General features: G+C 42.7%; 1 protein-coding gene across 1 annotated transcript in view; it reads left to right on the forward strand.

Moving 5' to 3' along the window:
• The window catches only part of LOC135057086 (uncharacterized), a 220,000-nt gene that overhangs the window by 36,715 nt on the left and 163,470 nt on the right, over positions 1 to 19,815 (forward strand). The window contains 8 exon segments of the mRNA XM_063962985.1: positions 212 to 314; positions 713 to 1,004; positions 8,990 to 9,451; positions 11,637 to 11,967; positions 13,338 to 13,854; positions 13,856 to 14,369; positions 14,371 to 14,547; positions 17,789 to 18,356. Coding sequence (XP_063819055.1) covers positions 212 to 314; positions 713 to 1,004; positions 8,990 to 9,451; positions 11,637 to 11,967; positions 13,338 to 13,854; positions 13,856 to 14,369; positions 14,371 to 14,547; positions 17,789 to 18,356 — 2,964 coding nt within the window.

The raw sequence follows: 19,815 nt of genomic DNA on the forward strand, positions 1-19,815 counted from the left end.
AATGAAAATGTAGTTTAATTGTATACACAATTGAAATCACATAGACATGAAGCAACATCTTCACAATCTACACATGTTTCGGAATCAGAGGACACTTCAGATGAGGACGCTGGTTCATCCCATTCTGAATCTGCATCTAGAGATGAGGAATATCTTACATCAGTAGATATACCTGAGTAAATTCATGCAGTGAAATCTATTCTGTCTTTAGAGGAAGTAGTAGAACCCATGTTAAAATCTAAGGCTCCTGTGTTTAAATGTCCAAAAACCGTTAAAGCAGAATTTCTGGATTCAGAGCAGCTGATGGAAATAATGTAAGAGGCATGGGTGACACCCAGTAAGAAATGTAAGATTCCTAAGAAATGGGGTTATTATTATCCTCTCCCCTCTGTGGACTGTTTGAATAATCTACGTTACCTCGGCCTTCAACAGCATTAAACGTGATGTAACAGACAGAAAGATTGATGGTTTTCTTTAAACTATTTTCTCCTTGACGGGGGCAGTTTCTAGTCCAGCTATGGCCACAGCTTGGGTAGCTAAAGCAGTGGCAGGCTGGGTAGAAGCGATGGAAGATGATCTTTCAATGGCAATAAAAGAACAGTTATCTCATATAGCAGATATAAAGCAGGCGGCTGTTTTTATGGAAGAAGCTGCCCTGGGTAATGGTACAGTTGCTTCATCAGTTTCCACAGTAAAAATTCTTCTGTACCAGCCTGTCTCCAGTGGAAATGAAGACCAGGGCACTACAAGAGGCAGCTCAGAAGTTGCTACAATCTGGAGTGATAGTACCGGTTCCCTCAGCACAATGGGGACGAGGTTTCTATTCCAACCTGTTTCTAGCTCAGAAACCAAATGGGTCCTACCAGGCCATTCTGAATCTCAATGCTCTGAACAAACATATTTGGGTTCCTCGATTCCTTATGGAAACCTTACATCCCATTATCTTGGCAATAGAGCCGGGGGATTTTATGGGTTCCCTAAATATTCAGGATTCTTACCTACATGTACCTATTGCACCTTCCCATCAGTGCTATCTCAGGTTCACTATCCTTCTGCACATTTCCCTTTGGACAGGCTACAGCTCCAAGAGTATTTACCAAGATTATGGTGGTGATAGCATTTTATCTTCACCGTCAGGGGTTAAGGATTTTCCCATATCTAGACGATTTGCTAATCCTGGCTCAGTCCCAGGAAACTCTGCAATGCCATCTTCAAGTGACAATAGCCAGTTTATAGGCTCACGGCTGGCTCATTAATTGGGGGAAGTCCTCGTTAGGCCCTTTACAATGGATGACGCATCTGGGGGCTATATTGGATACCAGTCTTCAGAGAATCTTTCTACCTCTGAACAAAATATCCACAATGCAGATGAGGATTCTGGGGTTGCTACACAACTGGAGAGTATCCATCCATGCAGCAATACGAGTTCTGGGATTGATGGTCTCAACATTCGGCATAGTAGAATATACTCCATTACATTCAAGGCCCCTTCAACATCTAATTCTCTCTGAATGGAACGGACAGCATCAGATGATAAAAACTCAGACTATAATTCTTCCTCAGGAAGTGGTTATCTGATACTGGCTGCTGATTGTACAAAATGGGAAAACCCTCCTACTGTGGATTCTCATGTGATACGCTTGGTAAAGCGTTCCATTCTCCCTATTCCTAAAGCGTCCTCCCTCAAGCACATACCTGATAGACAATTGGACACATCTTAAGTCTTTATATTCACTTACAGGTGCCACTGCCAGATCTGCCACAGCTACGGCCTGAATGACTAAAGCTATTGAAAACTGTGCAGATGCCCTTGAAAACAGTTTCCCTTCTGAGGTGACTAAGGAACCACTGTCACTAATTGCCAACATCAGGGATACCGCCTATTCCATTGGCTGCTCTGGATACAGCTCTCCTGTCATCTAAGGCTTAAGCTGCTTCTCTAGTAGCCCAGTGCATTGTTTGGCTTCATTCCTGGAAGGTGAACTCTGACGCTAAGAAAGCCCTGGAAGCACTTCATTACGCAGGCGAATTTAGTTTTGGGCCAGAATTGGACAAGATTGTCAATAACCTGTCAACAGCTAAAATGGCTTGTCTATCCTCAGCCTCCTCTACATGGCCTTGGAATTTGTCCTTTCACCTTCAGGTCAAGGTCCATGGTCAGACATTTCCTAGACTGTCACATCCCACAAGGGCTTCTAAGAGACCCAAGGGTAGGAGGTCAACTTCTTCAGTTCGAACAGGCTTGGCGTCAGATCACAATAGATGCCTGGGTTCAAGAAGTGGTCTCCTATGGGTACGCTCTCTCCTTCCGGAAGCGTCCTCCCAGACAATACTTTCCTACCAGTCAACCAGCAGACCTCGGTAAAGCCAAGACACTGAAGAGGGGCATTCAATCCTTACTACAGTCAGGCGTGATTATTCCTGTCTTCATGTCTCAACAAGGCCATGGGTTCTATTCTATGTTCTTTTTGGTTAAGAAACCCAGTGGGTCTCATCGTCCCATACTCAGTCTCAAATTACTGAACAAATATCTCAAGATGCCCAGGTTTCATATGGAAACTCTCTGTTCCATTGTCCTGGCTATGCAACCTGGGGAATTTATGATCTCCCTGGATATACAGGATGCTTACGGTACCTATAGCACCTGTCATTAACAATGGCTCCAGTTTGATGTCTTCTGTCCCCATTTGCAGTTTCAGGCACTATCGTTCGGTCTTTCCACAACACCCATGGTATTCACCAAACTTCTGGCGTGATGGTTACTCATCTTCTGCAGCAGGGAATCCGGATAGTCCATTACTCGGATGACCGCCTGCTCCGGAGGTCCTTTCCAGGTGACCATGTCATTCCTTCAAAGTCACGGTTGGCTGATCAACTGGGCCAAGTCCTGACTCATCCTGTCTCAGAGGATCCTCCATCTCTGAGCTCTCCTGGATGTCCAAGTGCAATGCATCTTTCTTCCTCCAGACAAAATTACAGCACTACAATTACAAATCCACAACTTTCTGTCCACTCCGCGATGCAGACCCTGGGCTCCATGGTGTCTGCAATTGATGTGGTAGAATCTGCCCAATTCCACTCTAGACCTCTACAACACTCGATATCCCTGTTTCTATAGTCACCCAAAGGGCCTTAGCTTTTTGTTTAATAGTTTGTATTAAAATAGTAATTATACTTTATTTTTTTATTTTTTTACATACATTGTTGTGCCTCCTCAGATTCTTCCCACTCTGTCCTTTCTAAATAAAGTACATCCCGGTATAGGTATGTCCCAGTCATGATTTTCATTGCACCTTGACTCTGTAATAGCCACAATATCTAGACCATCCCTTGTAATTATTGAAATGAGGTTGGGGATTTTATATCCTAAGCTCCTAGCATTTGCACACATAGCTCTTAGAGTTTGGTTTGTGCTTCTCCTCTTCCTAGCTATGTTCATCTCTCTGCCTCTGTTTATTTGGTCTTGATCTGAATTATCTTCTGTTGCTGTGGATATTCTTCCTATTCCCTTTGCCTGAAGAACCAATACATTTAGGTTGTGGGAACAGGTCGCCTTATTCCTATTTGGTTCACTGCCCCCCTCTGTTAGTTTAAATAGTTCCTGATGAAGCATCCAAACTGTTTACTTAGTATTCTGGTTCCCCTTGAAGATGGGTGCAGGCCATCACTTTTGTATAGGCTCCTATCTTGCCAGATGGTGTGACTATGACATATCAATCTAAATCTCTCCTCATCTTTCATGGCCATGAGTTCAGCATTAGCCAGGTCATTTGTCCCTAGGTGCACAATGACATCTCTCCCCATCTTTTCTTGCTGCCTTCACAATTCTTAGCATGCACTCTTTATCTCACCTGATCTGTATTATATCTCACCTGCTTCTGTATTATATCTCACCTGATCTGTATTATATCTCACCTGCTCTGTATTATATCTCACCTGATCTGTATTATATCTCACCTGATCTGTATTATATCTCACCTGCTTCTGTATTATATCTCACCTGATCTGTATTATATCTCACCTGATCTGTGTTATCTCACCTGCTCTGTATTATATCTCACCTGCTTCTGTATTATATCTCACCTGCTTCTGTATTATATCTCACCTGATCTGTATTATATCTCACCTGCTCTGTATTATATCTCACCTGATCTGTATTCTAACTCACCTGATCTGTATTATATGTCACCTGATCTGTATTATATCTCACCTGATCTGTATTATACCTCACCTGATCTGTATTATATCTCACCTGCTTCTGTATTTTATCTCACCTGACCTGTATTATATCTCACCTGATCTGTATTATATCTCACCTGACCTGTATTATATCTCCCCTGATCTGTATTATATCTCACCTGATCTGTATTATATCTCACCTGCTCTGTATTATATCTCTCCTGATCTGCATTATATCTCCTGTGATCTGTATTATATCTCTCCTGATCTGCATTATATCTCGCCTGATCTGCATTATATCTCACCTGATCTGTATTATATCTCACCTGATCTGTATTATATCTCACCTGACCTGTATTATATCTCCCCTGATCTGTATTATATCTCACCTGCTCTGTATTATATCTCTCCTGATCTGCATTATATCTCCCCTGATCTGTATTATATCTCACCTGCTCTGTATTATATCTCTCCTGATCTGCATTATATGTCTCCTGATCAGCATTATATCTCACCTGATCTGTATTATATCTCACCTGCTCTGTATTATATCTCACCTGCTCTGTATTATATCTGCGTGTGGGCAGCGTGTGTCCGCGTGTTTCTGTGTCCATGTTAGATTAAATGTTTAGTCATCTTATTGATCAATCTGCTTAGTTAGATAGAATATCAGCATGAGATAGCAGGATAAATGATCATTGAATCTTGGAGAGTTACATCTCTGCTCACTCAGCAGTTAACAATACTGTGAACTGACAGGCAACGCAGCATTAGTTGTCAGAATCACTGAATGCACACAGGGAGCAGGAGGCATAGCCCTAAGTTACTAAAGACACGCTGGGTGTTCATTTGTTAAAGTGTTAATATAACTGAGCATTTATCACATATTTAAGCAGCTGCAATTGCACTTGTATTACCTAGCGTTTATGATATAATTGAACAGATACAACTATAATGAATGGTGTCAAATAATTACTTAAATCAGCTCAATATAATCACTATGTGCAGTGAATGCTACCATCATTATTAGGAGACAGTTGCTATAATAACACTGCATCATATAGAGGGACTTCTCTACTCACTATGTATTAATAGAGAGAATTAATAAGGAACACAGCATTAGCTGAAAAATCCTTTGAGAACATATAAGGAATAAAAGGCACAGCCTTAAGCTAAGAAAGATACATAGTATCTCTCTATGATAAATTCAGCAGTACTACCAAGCACATGTGATACAATTGAGCAGATGTAATTGCAACAAATGTTTCCAATACACTTTTCATGGCAGTAAAATAACACACAGTGATATATGTGATGTAATGTGGCAGCTATAAATACAATCATATTCTAACCTGGAAATCTGATTAAATCCTCTTTTGAACCGCTGCTATCTACTTATATTAAAGAAAGGGTTTTTCCTTTTTCCCTTGAAATAAATATATGAGACAGTTAATGGTGATGTACAACTTAGCAATGTGCTGATATTTCTTAAAAAATGAAGGTGTTTTTCTTCTATGGATAATATTTTGAATACCTAATATGTACAACGGACTGTCATGTATCTAATTATAATTGATACAGTCCTCAATTTGATCTATTATAGACAACTGAGGGAGAGACACATCCTCATACAATATATTGGACACTCTAATAACAATAATATAATAAATGACCACCTTTTCAATAATACGTTCGGATACTTGATGAAGATGTACAGTCTAATAGCTTGACCATATATTAATGGGTAGAGAGGTGTCACTAATCCCTTAGAATAAGGATATTTGTTCCTCTAGGGAAAATAATATTGTTAATACCTGACTACTACAACCGACTGTCATACATCTAATTACTACTGATATCTAGCACTTGGATATTAACGAACCACACTCTGTACAGAAAGTGTGAAAAGATAGTGGATCCTACTAATTATGAAGGTATCACCAGCCCTTACAAATGAAGGTGCCTACCTTTAAGGGGTAATAATAGTGTGAATACCCGAACATCATAAGAGAGTGCCATATATCATATTGATATGAATAACTGAGGAAGATACTCCTCCCCTCAGAGTGTATCACACATCAAGAATAGATCCATAGCACCACCTTATATTCTATATTATATCACATTCCTGATTTAATCAGATACATTAACGATTAATTCATTATATCCAATTTGAAACTAAACAGCTTAGAATAAATGTATGTTTAGGGCATCACCACAACTGACACCGATGCCTCCTCCATAAATTTGAGATGAACTAAACATATGAATGAATACTGATTCAATTATGCAATAATAGGCTAGACTTACCTGGACACTAGAATAAAACACGTGGACACACATTTTAATCTTAAAATCACTTTTATTTTCATTTTGCACCTTGTATGTCTTGTTTATGTCAATATTTTAACCTCTATGTTTCGCTTATACTCATGGTTATGTGTAAGTAATATACACCAGTTTTAAATAGATATCAATAAAAGTTACATTTTATTAAAACTTTGGTAGATGTGATAACCAGATCTAGTCTCCTTTATGTGCGCTGATAATACAGTTCTTTCCTTCTTCTTTCTTGTATTCACGACATACTGTAGTTGGCAGCACCCCCAATGTAGATGGTAATTATCACCAATTCAATAGGGGTTTATGATGGAACGGATGTTCCAAATATAGATGAGATAAAGATAGTGTGTGTGCAGATAAAAAAATTTTATTTTTTTATTTTTTGCTTTCTGTATTATATCTCACCTGCTCTGCATTATATCTCACCTGATCTGCATTATATCTCACCCGATCTGTATTATATCTCACCTGATCTGCATTATATCTCACCTGATCTGCATTTTATCTCCCCTGCTGCTGTTTCACAATCACAATTCAATTAAGTATTCAAGCTTCACTTTAGTATGTAAGCTAGGGTTAATTATTGACACAAATTACCCCTATTACGTGTCCATGTGGTAGGGAATATAGAGTGTAAGCTCCCCTGGTGGGACTGATGTGAATGAATAAATATTCTCTGTACAGTGCGGAGTAATATGTATGTGCTATATAAAGATCTGTGAATAATAATAGTACAGTTATTTCTCCGGCTGGGTCCACGGGTTATCCGCAGGATAACATTGAGATATGCCGGAGTGACAGCGAAAATGGCACCAAATAGTCACAAGCTTTCTGGCCTCCCAGGATGCATTGGGCTCCTCCATATAATCACGCCCATCGACTCGGACAAATCAGTTTTTTGTTTGGTGCGGCAGGAGCCGGACCATGGTCACAGGGCTGCTGTTAAGGCAGCCCTAAGCTTTCTTATTTTATTTTTATAGTCTTACTAAGTTTTGAGTGATCTTTTCTAACAGCGTCTTAAACGCATGCTGGAAAGAGTCGCTCCAACAACTCTCCACCAAGTCGCAACAACGCTTACCTACGGGTACTAGTGCTATCTCGGCGGGCGTCTGTGTCGGATGTTCTAGCAGTTCCAGCAGACTTTACCAGGCTGTGGCCGGAGCATGGGGAGAAGGTAAGGCATCGGTTCCTCTTACTAGGGGATTCCGGACACAGCCACACTGTATTGGAGGAGACTACCAAACAGTGGCTGATGCGCCGCCACTCTTAAGTGCAACAGCGCTATGCTGCAGGGATCATAGGTGCCTGGACTATGCCGAGGCCACGATCCTTGTGGTTTGTGTCAGCAGGGGGAGTCAGACGTTCTCCTGGTCGCCCCTCCCCCGAGTTCATGACCAGTTTTCGTGTGTCTCCCGTCCATGAACTGATGACCTCACTTCCGTCTCAGACGCTACCACGAGGGTACTCGGTTGCAGCTTAGACGTTGCAATTGTGTACACTAGAGTTGCCGCCGAGACCGGGTCTGCATACACTCATCGTTCACTGAGCGTCTGGGTCCGTTATGGAGCGTCTGTGTCTCTCATCAGTTACCGGAGCGGCAGTGTACACCAGTAGCGTCTGAATCCACTCAGTGTCTCTCGGGCGTATTGATTGATTCTGGAAGTGGGGTGAGTCTCCCTGTATCCCACTCTACTGAGTAAGGGTTATACAGTACTAAGATTCTATCTACTTGTTAGTATGAATAGTTAATTTTGGTACACAATGCATATGAGGCCTGTACAGTACTGTTGTTTTCTGTATAACATGTCTGAGAAAACTTGTGGTAATAGCTGTTTAAAAAACAGAAGTGCAGTAATTGTAATCCTGCATACTAGAAAAGTGTTCTGTGGTTGATTATATTCTCATATGACAGTGTCTAATAATTAACATGTGACTGACTGCTAGTGTGATTGCTGACTTTTATATGTTTGTCAAGCATTGTTCCTGATCCTCAATTCAGGTGCTCGGATTGTGGTCAGATTGATATCACTTCTATATCTATATAGGTGATTTTCAGTCACAGAGAGTGTAGTTTTTGCAAGACGGATTATTTACCATGTCTATGAGCGGCAAAAGTGACGAGGACACTTTATCAGGGACTCTTACACCCTTAACATGTCTATCTTGTAAGATAGAGATTTTGGATGAAATAACCCAGTGTGTTGCTTATGAAGGGTTATGTGCTAACTGTTTTGCATATAAGCAAACTAAAAAGCAGGCCCTAGTGCAGCAACCAGTAGAGCCACCATGGGGTATGTTCGCACAGACTTTGTCTACAATAGCGGACAGATTAACACCTGCAGTTCCACCCCCAGGAATAGGTTACACTATTAACCCATACATGCAGCTCCCTCCTTATGGTTTGATGCCAACAGCTTCTACAAGTTGGTAAGCTATTAATACCAGGATAGATACATCCATGTTACAGACTACACAAGATGATACAACAGATGAGGATACAGTGTATTCAAATACCCCATATGATGACCAGTCGGAGGGCTTCAGCACAGAGGATATAGCTGAGCTCATTGATGCCATGAAAGCTATTATGTGTCTGGAGGAACCAGCCAAAGCAGTGTCAAAATCTAAGGCACCTAAGTTTAAACGTCCAAAATATGAGTTTACGGAGTCAGAGGATCTGATGAAAATTATGGAAGGACCGTGGGCTACTCCTAATAAAAAGTATAAGATTCCGAAGAAATGGGATTCTTATTATCCTTTTCCAGCTGGGGACTGTTCAAAAAGGGAGGTTCCTCCTAAGGTAGATGCACATGTTGTACGACTTGTGCGTAAGTCTGCTTTACCATTACCATCTACCTCACTGGATGATGTCACAGATAGAAGAGTAGATGATTTCTTGAAAAATATTTTTTCTCTCTCAGGGGCTGTGGTAAGGCCAGCTATGGCTTCAGCCTGGATGGCGAAAGCAGTGGTAGAATGGGCGGAGAAATTAGAGAGTGGCCTCTCCATACCTACCAGGGAGCAGGAGTCTCAACTAGGCTATATAAAACAAGCTGCACAATATTTGGAAGAAGCAGCAATTGATATGGGTATGATTGCTTCTAAAGCATCAGCCTTAACGGTAGCCGCTCGTAGAGCAGTTTGGCTACGTACTTGGATAGCGGATGCAGAATCCAAAAAAGCTCTTGAAGTGTTGCCTTTTACTGGGAATATTCTGTTCGGAAAGCAATTGACAGATATCCTGGAGTAGGAACTGAACCCAAGAAAGTTAAGTTTGCGGCTAGCTATGCCCCTAAACCGGGAAAGCAAAATTTCGGCCGTTTCGATGGCAAAGTAGATCTAAAGGAAAGGTTGAGACTAACCAACCCTAGTACAATAAATCAGCTAGGGGCAAGAAACAGTGGGCCAGTAGACGGACAGCTTCCAAACCAGAGCAGAAGCCATCAGTTTGAGGGTACGGGCCTCCACCTGGAGGATTCCAGGGTTGGGGGCCGACTCCTTCACTTTGCACACATTTGACGACAGATGCTTGGGTGCAGAAGGTGGTATCTCGGTTATGGTTTCCCTTTCAGGAAGCAGCCTCTTCAAAGGTTCTTTTGCACCAGCCCATCTCGTATAGAGTCGAAGGTCAGGGCTTTGCAAGAAGTTCAGAAATTGCTTCAGTCTGGGGTAATTATCCCGGTACCCCTGACACAAAGGGATGGGGGTTTTACTCAAACCTGTTTTTGATCCAGAAGCCAAATGGATCATTCCACCAATTCTCAACCTCAAAAGGTTAAACAAATACATTTGGGTTCCAAATTTTCACATGGAGACGTTACGCTCCATAGTATTGGCCATGGAACCAGGCGATTACATGGTATCTCTGGATGTACAGGATGCTTACCTGCATGTGCCCATAGCACGGTCACATCAGTGTTACCTCAGGTTTGCCATTATCAGTTCCAGGCTTTGCCCTTTGGGTTAGAAACAGCCCCCAGGATATTTACCAAGATTATGGTGGTTATGGCAGTTTATCTCCGCAAGCAGGGAAGAAGAATTTTTCCATACCTCGACGATCTTTTAATCCTGGCTCAATCCCAGGAGTTACTCTTGGGCCATCTCCAACAGACAATAGCTTGTCTACAAAGACACGGATGGCTCATAAATTGGAAGAAGTCGTCCCTGAATCCATCACAATGGATGGTTCATTTGGGGGCCATATTGGATTCAAGTCTACAAAGGATTATCTTACCGGAGAAGAAGATCTCCAAGGTACAGGTAATGACTCAGGAATTGTTGCACAGTCAGACAGTTTCAGTCCATGCAGCAATGCGACTGATGGGTCTGATGGTGTGAACATTCGACATGGTGGAATATGCGCAATTCCACTCCAGACCCTTACAGCACCTCATTCTAACCAGATGGGACGGAAGACATCAGACAATAAAGAGACAGATGATAAAGCTTCCAGTAAGCGTAAAAAGGTCACTAGCTTGGTGGCTACAGGCGGAACATCTAGACAAGGGGAGACCCTTTTGGATAGCAGATTGGCAAGTACTGACAACGGATGCCAGTCTTCAAGGCTGGGGAGCAGTGTTCGAAAATGTTTGGTTCCAGGGAAAATGGACCACGAAGGAAAGTTGCCTGCCAATAAATTTGTTGGAAATAAGGGCCATATATATTGCTCTAGTTCTGTCAAAGAACATTCTGCGGGGAAGGCCAGTCCAGATCCATTGAGACAATGCAACAGCAGTAGCGTACCTCAACCATCAGGGAGGAACTCACAGCAAAGGACTGATGGAAGAAGTAACTCACATACTAAGGTGGGCAGAACTTCATCTTCCGGCATTGTCCGCAGTGTTTTTACCGGGAGTGCTAAACTGGGAAGTGGATTTTCTCAGTCGACACACCATTCAGGAGACCGAATGGGCCTTACACCCGGAGGTATTTCAAACTCTAGTAGACAGATGGGATCTGCCAGAGATGGATCTCATGGCGTCCCATTGGAACAACAAAGTTCCAGCATACGGGTCGAGAACAAAGGATCCCGGGGCGATCCTTGTAGACGCACTGTGAGTGAAATGGGAATTTCATCGGACATATATATTTCCTCCAATCTCCCTGTTACCCAGGGTGGTGAGGAAAGTAAAGCAGGCAAAGGGAGCCATAATTCTAATAGCTCCAGCCTGGCCCAGAAGGCATTGGTACATAGATCTACTAAGGATGTCCGTGGAAGCTCCAATTCTGCTTCCTCAACGTCCAGATCTATTGATGCAGGGGCCTTGTTGGCACAGCCATCTGGAACGGCTGTCTTTGACGGCGTGGCTGTTGAAACCTCTATCCTGAAATCCAGAGGTTTTTCACAACAGGTAATTCAAACCATGCTTGGAGCAAGAAAGCCTTCTTCAGCTCGGATTTATCATCGAATATGGCAGGCCTATAGTCTTTGGTGTAACAAGGGAGGTATGAATCCAAGATCTTTTAAAGTATCCAGGATTTTGGATTTTCTCCAAGCAGGAATGGATAAGGGTTTAAAAGTGTCTTCTTTGAGAGTTCAAGTATTAGCATTAACTGTATGGTTTCAGAGAAAGATTGCGAACCTGCAGGATGTGCGTACTTTCTTTCAGGGAATGTTACACATTCAACCACCGTTTGTTCCTCCTGCAGTACCCTGGGATTTAAATCTGGTTCTTAAATTCCTTCAGGGGGCTCCGTTTGAACCACTTAAGAGAGCAGATCTTAAATGGTTAACGGCTAAAGTTCTTTTTCTACTGGCAATGGCGTCAGCTAGAAGAGTGTCATATTTAGGGGCACTGTCGTGTAAGTCTCCTTTTCTGATCTTTTATCCAGATAAAGCAGTGATCAGAACTAGATCTGGTTATCTTCCGAAGGTGGTCTGAAAGTTTCACCTGAACGAAGAGATTGTAGTCCCAGCTTTTCAGGTATCGGGACTGTCTGCGGGAGAAGCGTCGCTGGATGTAGTCCGTTCATTAAGAATTTACGTGGATCGTACTAGTGCCATCAGAAAGACAGATTCTCTCTTCATTCTTTACGGATTTCACAAAAGAGGATGGCCTGCTACTAAACAGACGCTAGCAAGATGGCTTTGAATGACAATTTCAGAAGCATATTCTCGTGCTGATCTCCCTGTTCTGGCTAATGTCTCTGCACACTCTACACGTAGGGTAGGTCCTTCATGGGCAGCACAGCATGGTGCTTCAGCATAACAGATTTGTAAGGCAGCCACATGGTCTTCCATTAACACATTCATTAGACGTTATGCCTTGAATACTTTTGCCTCTCATGACGCAGAATTCGGGCGAAAGGTTCTCCTGGCTAATCAGGAGCGTCCCCACCACTAATAATGGCTTTGGGAATCCAAATGTTATCCTGTGGATAACCTGTGGACCCAGCCGGAGAAATATATCGTTAAGGTAAGAACTTACCGTTGATAATGGGATTTCTCCTATGTCCACAGGTATCCACAGGGATCCCACCCTCACGCACCTGATTTGGGGATCTTGACAATCACTAAACCTCTTCCCTCTTGTATGGAAGGGTGTGCATGTGTGTTCTTATCGCCTGAATAAGGTTCTATATGATACTCCTGCCTAATTGCTGTGAAAACAACTGATTTGACTGAGTCAGTGGGCGGGATTATATGGAGGAGCCCGATGCATCCTGGGAGGCCAGAAAGCTTGTGACTATTTGGTGCCATTTCCGCTGTCGCTCCGGCATATCCCAATGTTACCCTGTGGATACCTGTGGACATAGGAGAAATACCATTATCAACGGTAAGTTCTTACCATAACGGTATATGTTATCTCCAGCAGATGGAGGCACAAGCAGGAATGCCTTGGAGGGAGATCTCATCTTGTCAGTAGATACTAAAACAGAAGATGACATCACACAGGATTCTCCAGGAGACAGCCCCGTTATGCTAAATATACATCCAGTACCTCTCAGCGCAGATATATCATCTGATCCCTCTAACTGCGAGGACTGGTCTCCTGATACCTCAGATTTTGTTACACATCGTGCAGCTCATACACCTGATAAAATATTTCCCTGTTCTGAGTGTGGGAAATGTTTCACAAAGAAATCAAAACTAGTTGCACATCAGAGAAGTCACACAGGAGACAAACCATTTCCATGCTCTAACTGTGGGAAATGTTTCCCACATAAATCAACTTTAATTATACATCAGAGATATCACACAGGTGAGAAACCATTTTCATGCTCTGAGTGTGGGAAATGTTTTACACAGATATCAGCTCTAGTTACACATCAGAGAAGTCACACAGGAGAAAAACCATTTCCATGTCCTGAGTGTGGGAAATGTTTTACACAAATCAGTTCTTGTTAATCATCAGAGACTCCACACAGGTGAGAAATCATTTCCATGCTTGGCGTGTGGGAAATGTTTTACACAGAAATCAGCTATAGTTACACATCAGAGAAGTCACACAGGAGAAAAACCATTTCCATGTCCTGAGTGTGGGAAATGTTTTACACAGAAACCAATGCTAATTACACATCAGAGAAGTCACACAGGTGAGAAACCATTTCCATGCTCTGAGTGTGGAAAATGTTTTACAACTAAATCAAAACTTGTTCATCATCAAAGAATTCACACAGGTGAGAAACCATTTCCATGCTCTGAGTGTGGAAAATGTTTTACAACTAAAGCAAAACTTGTTAATCATCAAAGAATTCACACAGGTGAGAAAACATTTCCATGCTCTGAGTGTGGGAAATGTTTTACACACAAATGTGATCTTGTTAAACATGAGAGAAGTCACACAGGTGAGAAACCATTTCCATGCTCGGATTGTGGGAAATGTTTTACACGCAAATCAGTTCTTTGTTAATCATCACAGACTCCACACAGGTGAGAAACCATTTCCATGCTCGGCGTGTGGGAAATGTTTTACACAGAAATCAGCTCTAGTTAGACATCAGAGAAGTCACACAGGAGAAAAACTATTTCCATGTCCTGAGTGTGGGAAATGTTTTACACAGAAATCAATGCTAATTAGACATCAGAGAAGTCACACAGGTGAGAAACCATTTCTATGCTCTGAGTGTGGGAAATGTTTTACACAGAAATCAGATCTTTTTATACATCAGATTTCACACAATAGAAAAGCATTTCTATGAGCTGATACAAAACAGGTTTGTAGCACAGCTTCTGTCACACAGTATTTGAACAATGTAAGTTAACCATCCGCAGACAATTGGAATGGATGTCATATAAGGCTGGAGTAGATCACTTGGGTGAAACAAAAGCTAAGTACACACTAAGCGATGTGTACCCAGCCAAACATCACTGCTGCCGGGACCCTGCATGTGACAAGTGGTTACAGCAGGGCCAACGGGGGATGTCACTAGTGACCCGTGGGAGAGCATACCATGGGTACACACTACACGATTATTCTGTTAGATATTGTCCCCACTCTCCACAGATCACATTGTTGTTTTGTAGCGTCTACATTTTGTGCATTTCAGTCTAACACGTAAAAAGATACAACACATAATTTTTAAAAACAGATTTTATTATGGAAACTCGTGTAAATCCAAATTTTTTGTTGTATTGGAATGGTGGATAAATGGTGACTCACAAACCACAAAGTAGTTCTCGGTGGGTAGAAACAAATTAAGATGCAGCAGACAAGGGGTGTGGTTTGTATAGTGCAATATGTTATGGATTGGGAAGCCCTTTCTCCATGTCACACATACAGTGCATCCGGAAAATATTCACAGCGCTGCACTTTTTCCACATTTTGTTATGTCACAGCCTTATTCCAAACTAGAATGAGTAATTTTTTTCCCTCACAATATCCCATAATGATGTGAAAAAAGTGTTGACATTTTTGCTAATTTATTAAAAATAAAAAACTAAGAACTCACATGTACATAAGTATTCACAGCCTTTGACGTGAAGCCCAAAATTGAGCTCAGGTGCATCCTATTTCCACTAATCATCCATGAGATATTCCTACAGCTTAATTGGAGTCCACCTGTGGTAAATTCAGTTGAGTAGACATGATTTGGAAAGGCACACACCTGTCTATATAAGGTCCCAAACTTGACAGTGCAAGTCTGAGCACAAACAAAGCATGAAGTCAAAGGAATTGTCTGTAGACCACCGAGAAAGGATTGTCCAGAGGCACAAATCTGGGGAAGGGTACAGAGAATATCTGCTGCTTTGAAGGTCCCAATGATCATATATGGAAGAAGTTCGGAACCATGAGAACGCTTCCAAGAGCTGGTTGGCAGTCTAAACTGAGCAATCAGGGGAGAAGGGCCCTAGTCAGGGAGGAGACCAAGAACCCCATGGTTACTCTGTCAGAGCTACAGCATTCCTTTGTGGAGGGGAACCTTCCAGAAGGACAACCATCTCTGGAGCAATCCACCAATCAGGCCTGTATGTTAGCGTGGCAAGACGGAAGCAACTCCTTAGTAAAAAGCATATGGCAGCCCGCCTGGAGTTTGCTAAAATGCACCTGAAGGACTCTCAGACCATGAGAAACAAAATATTCTCTGGCTGGGTCCACAGGATTATCCACAGGATAACATTGGGATATGCCGGAGCGACAGCGGAAATAGCACCAACACGGTCACAAGCTTTCTGGCCTCCCAGTATGCATCAGGGCTTCACCATATAATCCCGCCCACTGACTCAGTCAAATCAGTTTTTTGTTTGGTGCGGCAGGAGCCGGACCATGGTCTCAAGGCTGCTGTGAATAAAGCAGCCTGAAAAGCTTTTATTATGTTATTTTTATAGGCGTACTACGTTTTTTGAGCGACTTTTCCTAACAGCGTCTTAAACGCATACGGGAAAGAGTTGCTCCAACAACTCCCCACCGGGTCGCAACAACGCTTACCTTCGCGGTACAGTGCTGTCTCGACGGGCGTCTGTGTCGGATGTTCTAGCAGGTCCAGCAGACGTAACCAGGCTGTGGCCGGAGCATGGGGGGAAGGTAAGTCTATGGATTTCCTCTTACTAAAGGGGTCCGGACACAGCTACACTGTATTGGTGGAGACTACAAACAGTGTGTTGATGCACCGAACACCTCCAGTGCGACAGCCCAACGCTCTAGGGATCATAGGCGCCAGGACTAGGTTGAGGCCGCGATACTTAAAGTTTAGTCAATGAGGGGGAATCAGACGCTCTTCTGGCAGTCCCTCCTCCAAGTTCATGAACAATTTCTGCGCATCTCCCATCCATGAACTGAATGACCTCACTTCCGTCTCAGACGCTACCACAAGGGTACTCGGTCGCAGCTTAGACGCTGCGGTTGTGTGCACTAGAGATCCCACCTAGACCGAGTCGCAGGCCTTAGCATCTGCATACACGTGTTAGTCACTGAGCGTCCGTGTCTTGCATCGGTTATCCGAACGGCAGTGTACACCAGTAGCATCTGAATCCACTCAGCGTCTTGCAAGCGTATTTGTTTGGATATGGAAGTGTGGTGAGTCTCCCTGTATCCCGCTCCACGGAGGAAGGGTATACAGTACTAAAAATTCTCTACTTGTTAGTATGAATTGTTAATTTTAGTACATATTGCATATGAGATCTGTATATTACTGTGGTTTCTACATGTTATGTTTGAAAAAAACCCAGTTAAAAACAGAAGTACAATTTTCCTACTTACTTGTAAGTTGTTATGGGGGTTGTATTCTCATATGACAATGTTTAATGCCTTAACATGTGACTGACTGCTAGTATGACTTTTCTATGTCATCAGTCCTGTTCTGACCTTGAAATCAGGTGCACGGTTGTGGTCAGATTGATCTCACTTCTATATATCCATATATAGGTGATTTTCAGTCACAAAGTATGTAGTCATTAACAGATTATTACCATGTCTGTGAGCGGCAAAAGTGACGAGGAAAATTTATCAGGCACTCCTACATCCCTAACATGCTTATCTTGTAAGACAGGGTTAATTGGTATGGACCAGTTGGTCACTTATGAGGGGTTGTGTGCGAACTGTTTTGCTTTTCAACAAAGTAAAAAACAGGATTTGGTTCAACAACCGAGCCATGGAATATGTTCGCAAAGACCTTGTCTTCAATAGTGGACAGGTTAACTCCAGTAGCACCACCCCAAGGGTTAGGTTACACTATTAACCCATACATGCAGCTTCCTTCCTACGGCTTGGTTCCAGTAGCCTCTACAAGTAACCAAGGGACAGGTAAGACTAAAACAGATGCGTCTATGTGGCAGACTACACAAGATGATGATACAGTATATTCAAATACTCCGTATGATGATCAGTTGCAGAGTTTTAGTTCAGAGAATGTAGCTGAACTTATTGATGCTGTGAAGACTGTTCTCTCTTTGGAAGATCCAGCCAAGTCAGTGTCAAAGCCTAAAGCACCTGTGTTTAAACAAGCAAAAGCAGTTAAAGCAGAATTCCCAGCGTCAGATAAGCTGACTGAAATGATGGAAGAATCTTGGGCGACGCCCAGTAAAAAGTACAAGATTCCAAAAAGATGGAATTATTATTATCCATTTCCAGCTGCGGATTGTTCGAAAAGAGAAGTTCCTCCAAAAGTAGATGCACATGTACTGCGACTTGACATGTACTGTGCTTTACCACTGTCATCTACCTCACTAAATGACGTCACAGACAGAAGGGTAGATAGCTTCTTGAAAAATATATTTTCTCGAGCAGGAACAGTGGTAAGACCTGCTATGGCTTCGGCCTGGATAGCAAAGGCAATGGGCGAATGGATAGAGAAACTAGAGAATTACCTCCCCTTTCCTAATAGGGAGCAAGAGTATCATTTAAGCCATTTAAGACAATCAGCCCAATACTTGGAAGAAGCGGCAGATGACATGGGTACAATTGCTTCTAGAGCATGAGGCTTGACGGTAGCCGCTCGTAGAGCAGTTTGGCTACGTACTTGGAAAGCAGATTCAAAATGCAAGATGGAATTGGAAGCATTACATTTCATTGGTAATATATTGTTTGGGAAACGATTGTCAGACATTCTAGCATCGGAAGCTGAGTCGAAGAAGGTCAGATTCCCAACTAGTTATAACCCTAAGTCTAGGGGTTCAAAGTTTCGGCCATTTCGATGGCAAGGCAAAGCAAAGGCTAAAGAGGAGTCTAAGCAACCCCAGTTCAAAACAAGGGGTAGGAAGCAGTGGGCTACCAAAAAGCCAGCTTCCAAGCCTGAACAGAAACCATCAGCCTGAAGAGACGGGCCTCCGCCTGGAGGATTCCAGGGTTGGGGGCCGACTCCTTCATTTTGCCCACATATGGCAACAGTCGACAACAGATGCTTGGGTGCAGAAGGTGGTATCTCAGGGGTATGGGTTCCCATTCAGGAGGCAGCCTCCTCAAAGATATTTTTGCACCAGCCCGTCTCGTATAGAGTTGAAGGCCAATGCCCTGCAAGAAGCAGTCCTAAAATTACTGCAGTCAGGTGTGATTGTCCCAGTACCTCCATCACAAAGGGGACAGGGGTTTTACTCCAATCTATTTCTGATCCAGAAGCCGAATGAGAAATTTCAACCAATTCTCAATCTAAAAATGTTAAACAAATACATTTGGATCCCAAAGTTTCACATGGAGACATTACGCTCCATAATGTTGGCTTTGGAACCGGGAGATTACACGTATCTCTGGATGTACGGGATGCTTACCTACATGTGCCTATAGCACTGTCTCATCAGTGTAACCTCAGGTTTACCATCCTCCAGGAACATTTTCAGTTCCAAGCTTTGCCCTTCGGGCTAGCAACAACACCCAGGGTGTTTACCAAGAGTATTGTGGTTATGGCAGCTTGTCTGCACAGACAGGGGATAAGAATATTCCCAAACCTCGACGACCTGTTAATCCTAGCACGTTCTCAGGAGTTACTTTTGAGCCATCTTCAACAGACAATAGTTTGTTTACAGAGACACGGGTGGCTCATAAATTGGGAAAAGTCGTCTCTGAATCCGTCACAGCGGATGGTTCATTTGGGGGTCATATTGGATTCAGACCTACAGAAAGTTCTCTTACCAGAGAAAAAGATAGTTGTGAAGGCTATTCTCTCCTTGGAAGAGCCAGCCAAGACAGTGTCAAATTCTAAAGCACCTGTGTTTAAACAAACAAAGTCAGTTAAAACTGAATTCCCAGCGTCAGTTGAGCTGACGGAAATGATGGATGAGTCTTGGGCGACGCCCAGTAGAAAGTACAAGATTCCGAAAAGATGGGATTCTTATTATCCATTACCAGCTGTGGATTGTTCGAAAAGAGAAGTTCCTCCAAAAGTAGATACACATGTACTGCGACTTGTGCATAAATCTGC

The sequence above is a fragment of the Pseudophryne corroboree genome, chromosome 3, assembly GCF_028390025.1.
Source record: "Pseudophryne corroboree isolate aPseCor3 chromosome 3, aPseCor3.hap2, whole genome shotgun sequence".
Classification (NCBI taxonomy): domain Eukaryota; kingdom Metazoa; phylum Chordata; class Amphibia; order Anura; family Myobatrachidae; genus Pseudophryne; species Pseudophryne corroboree.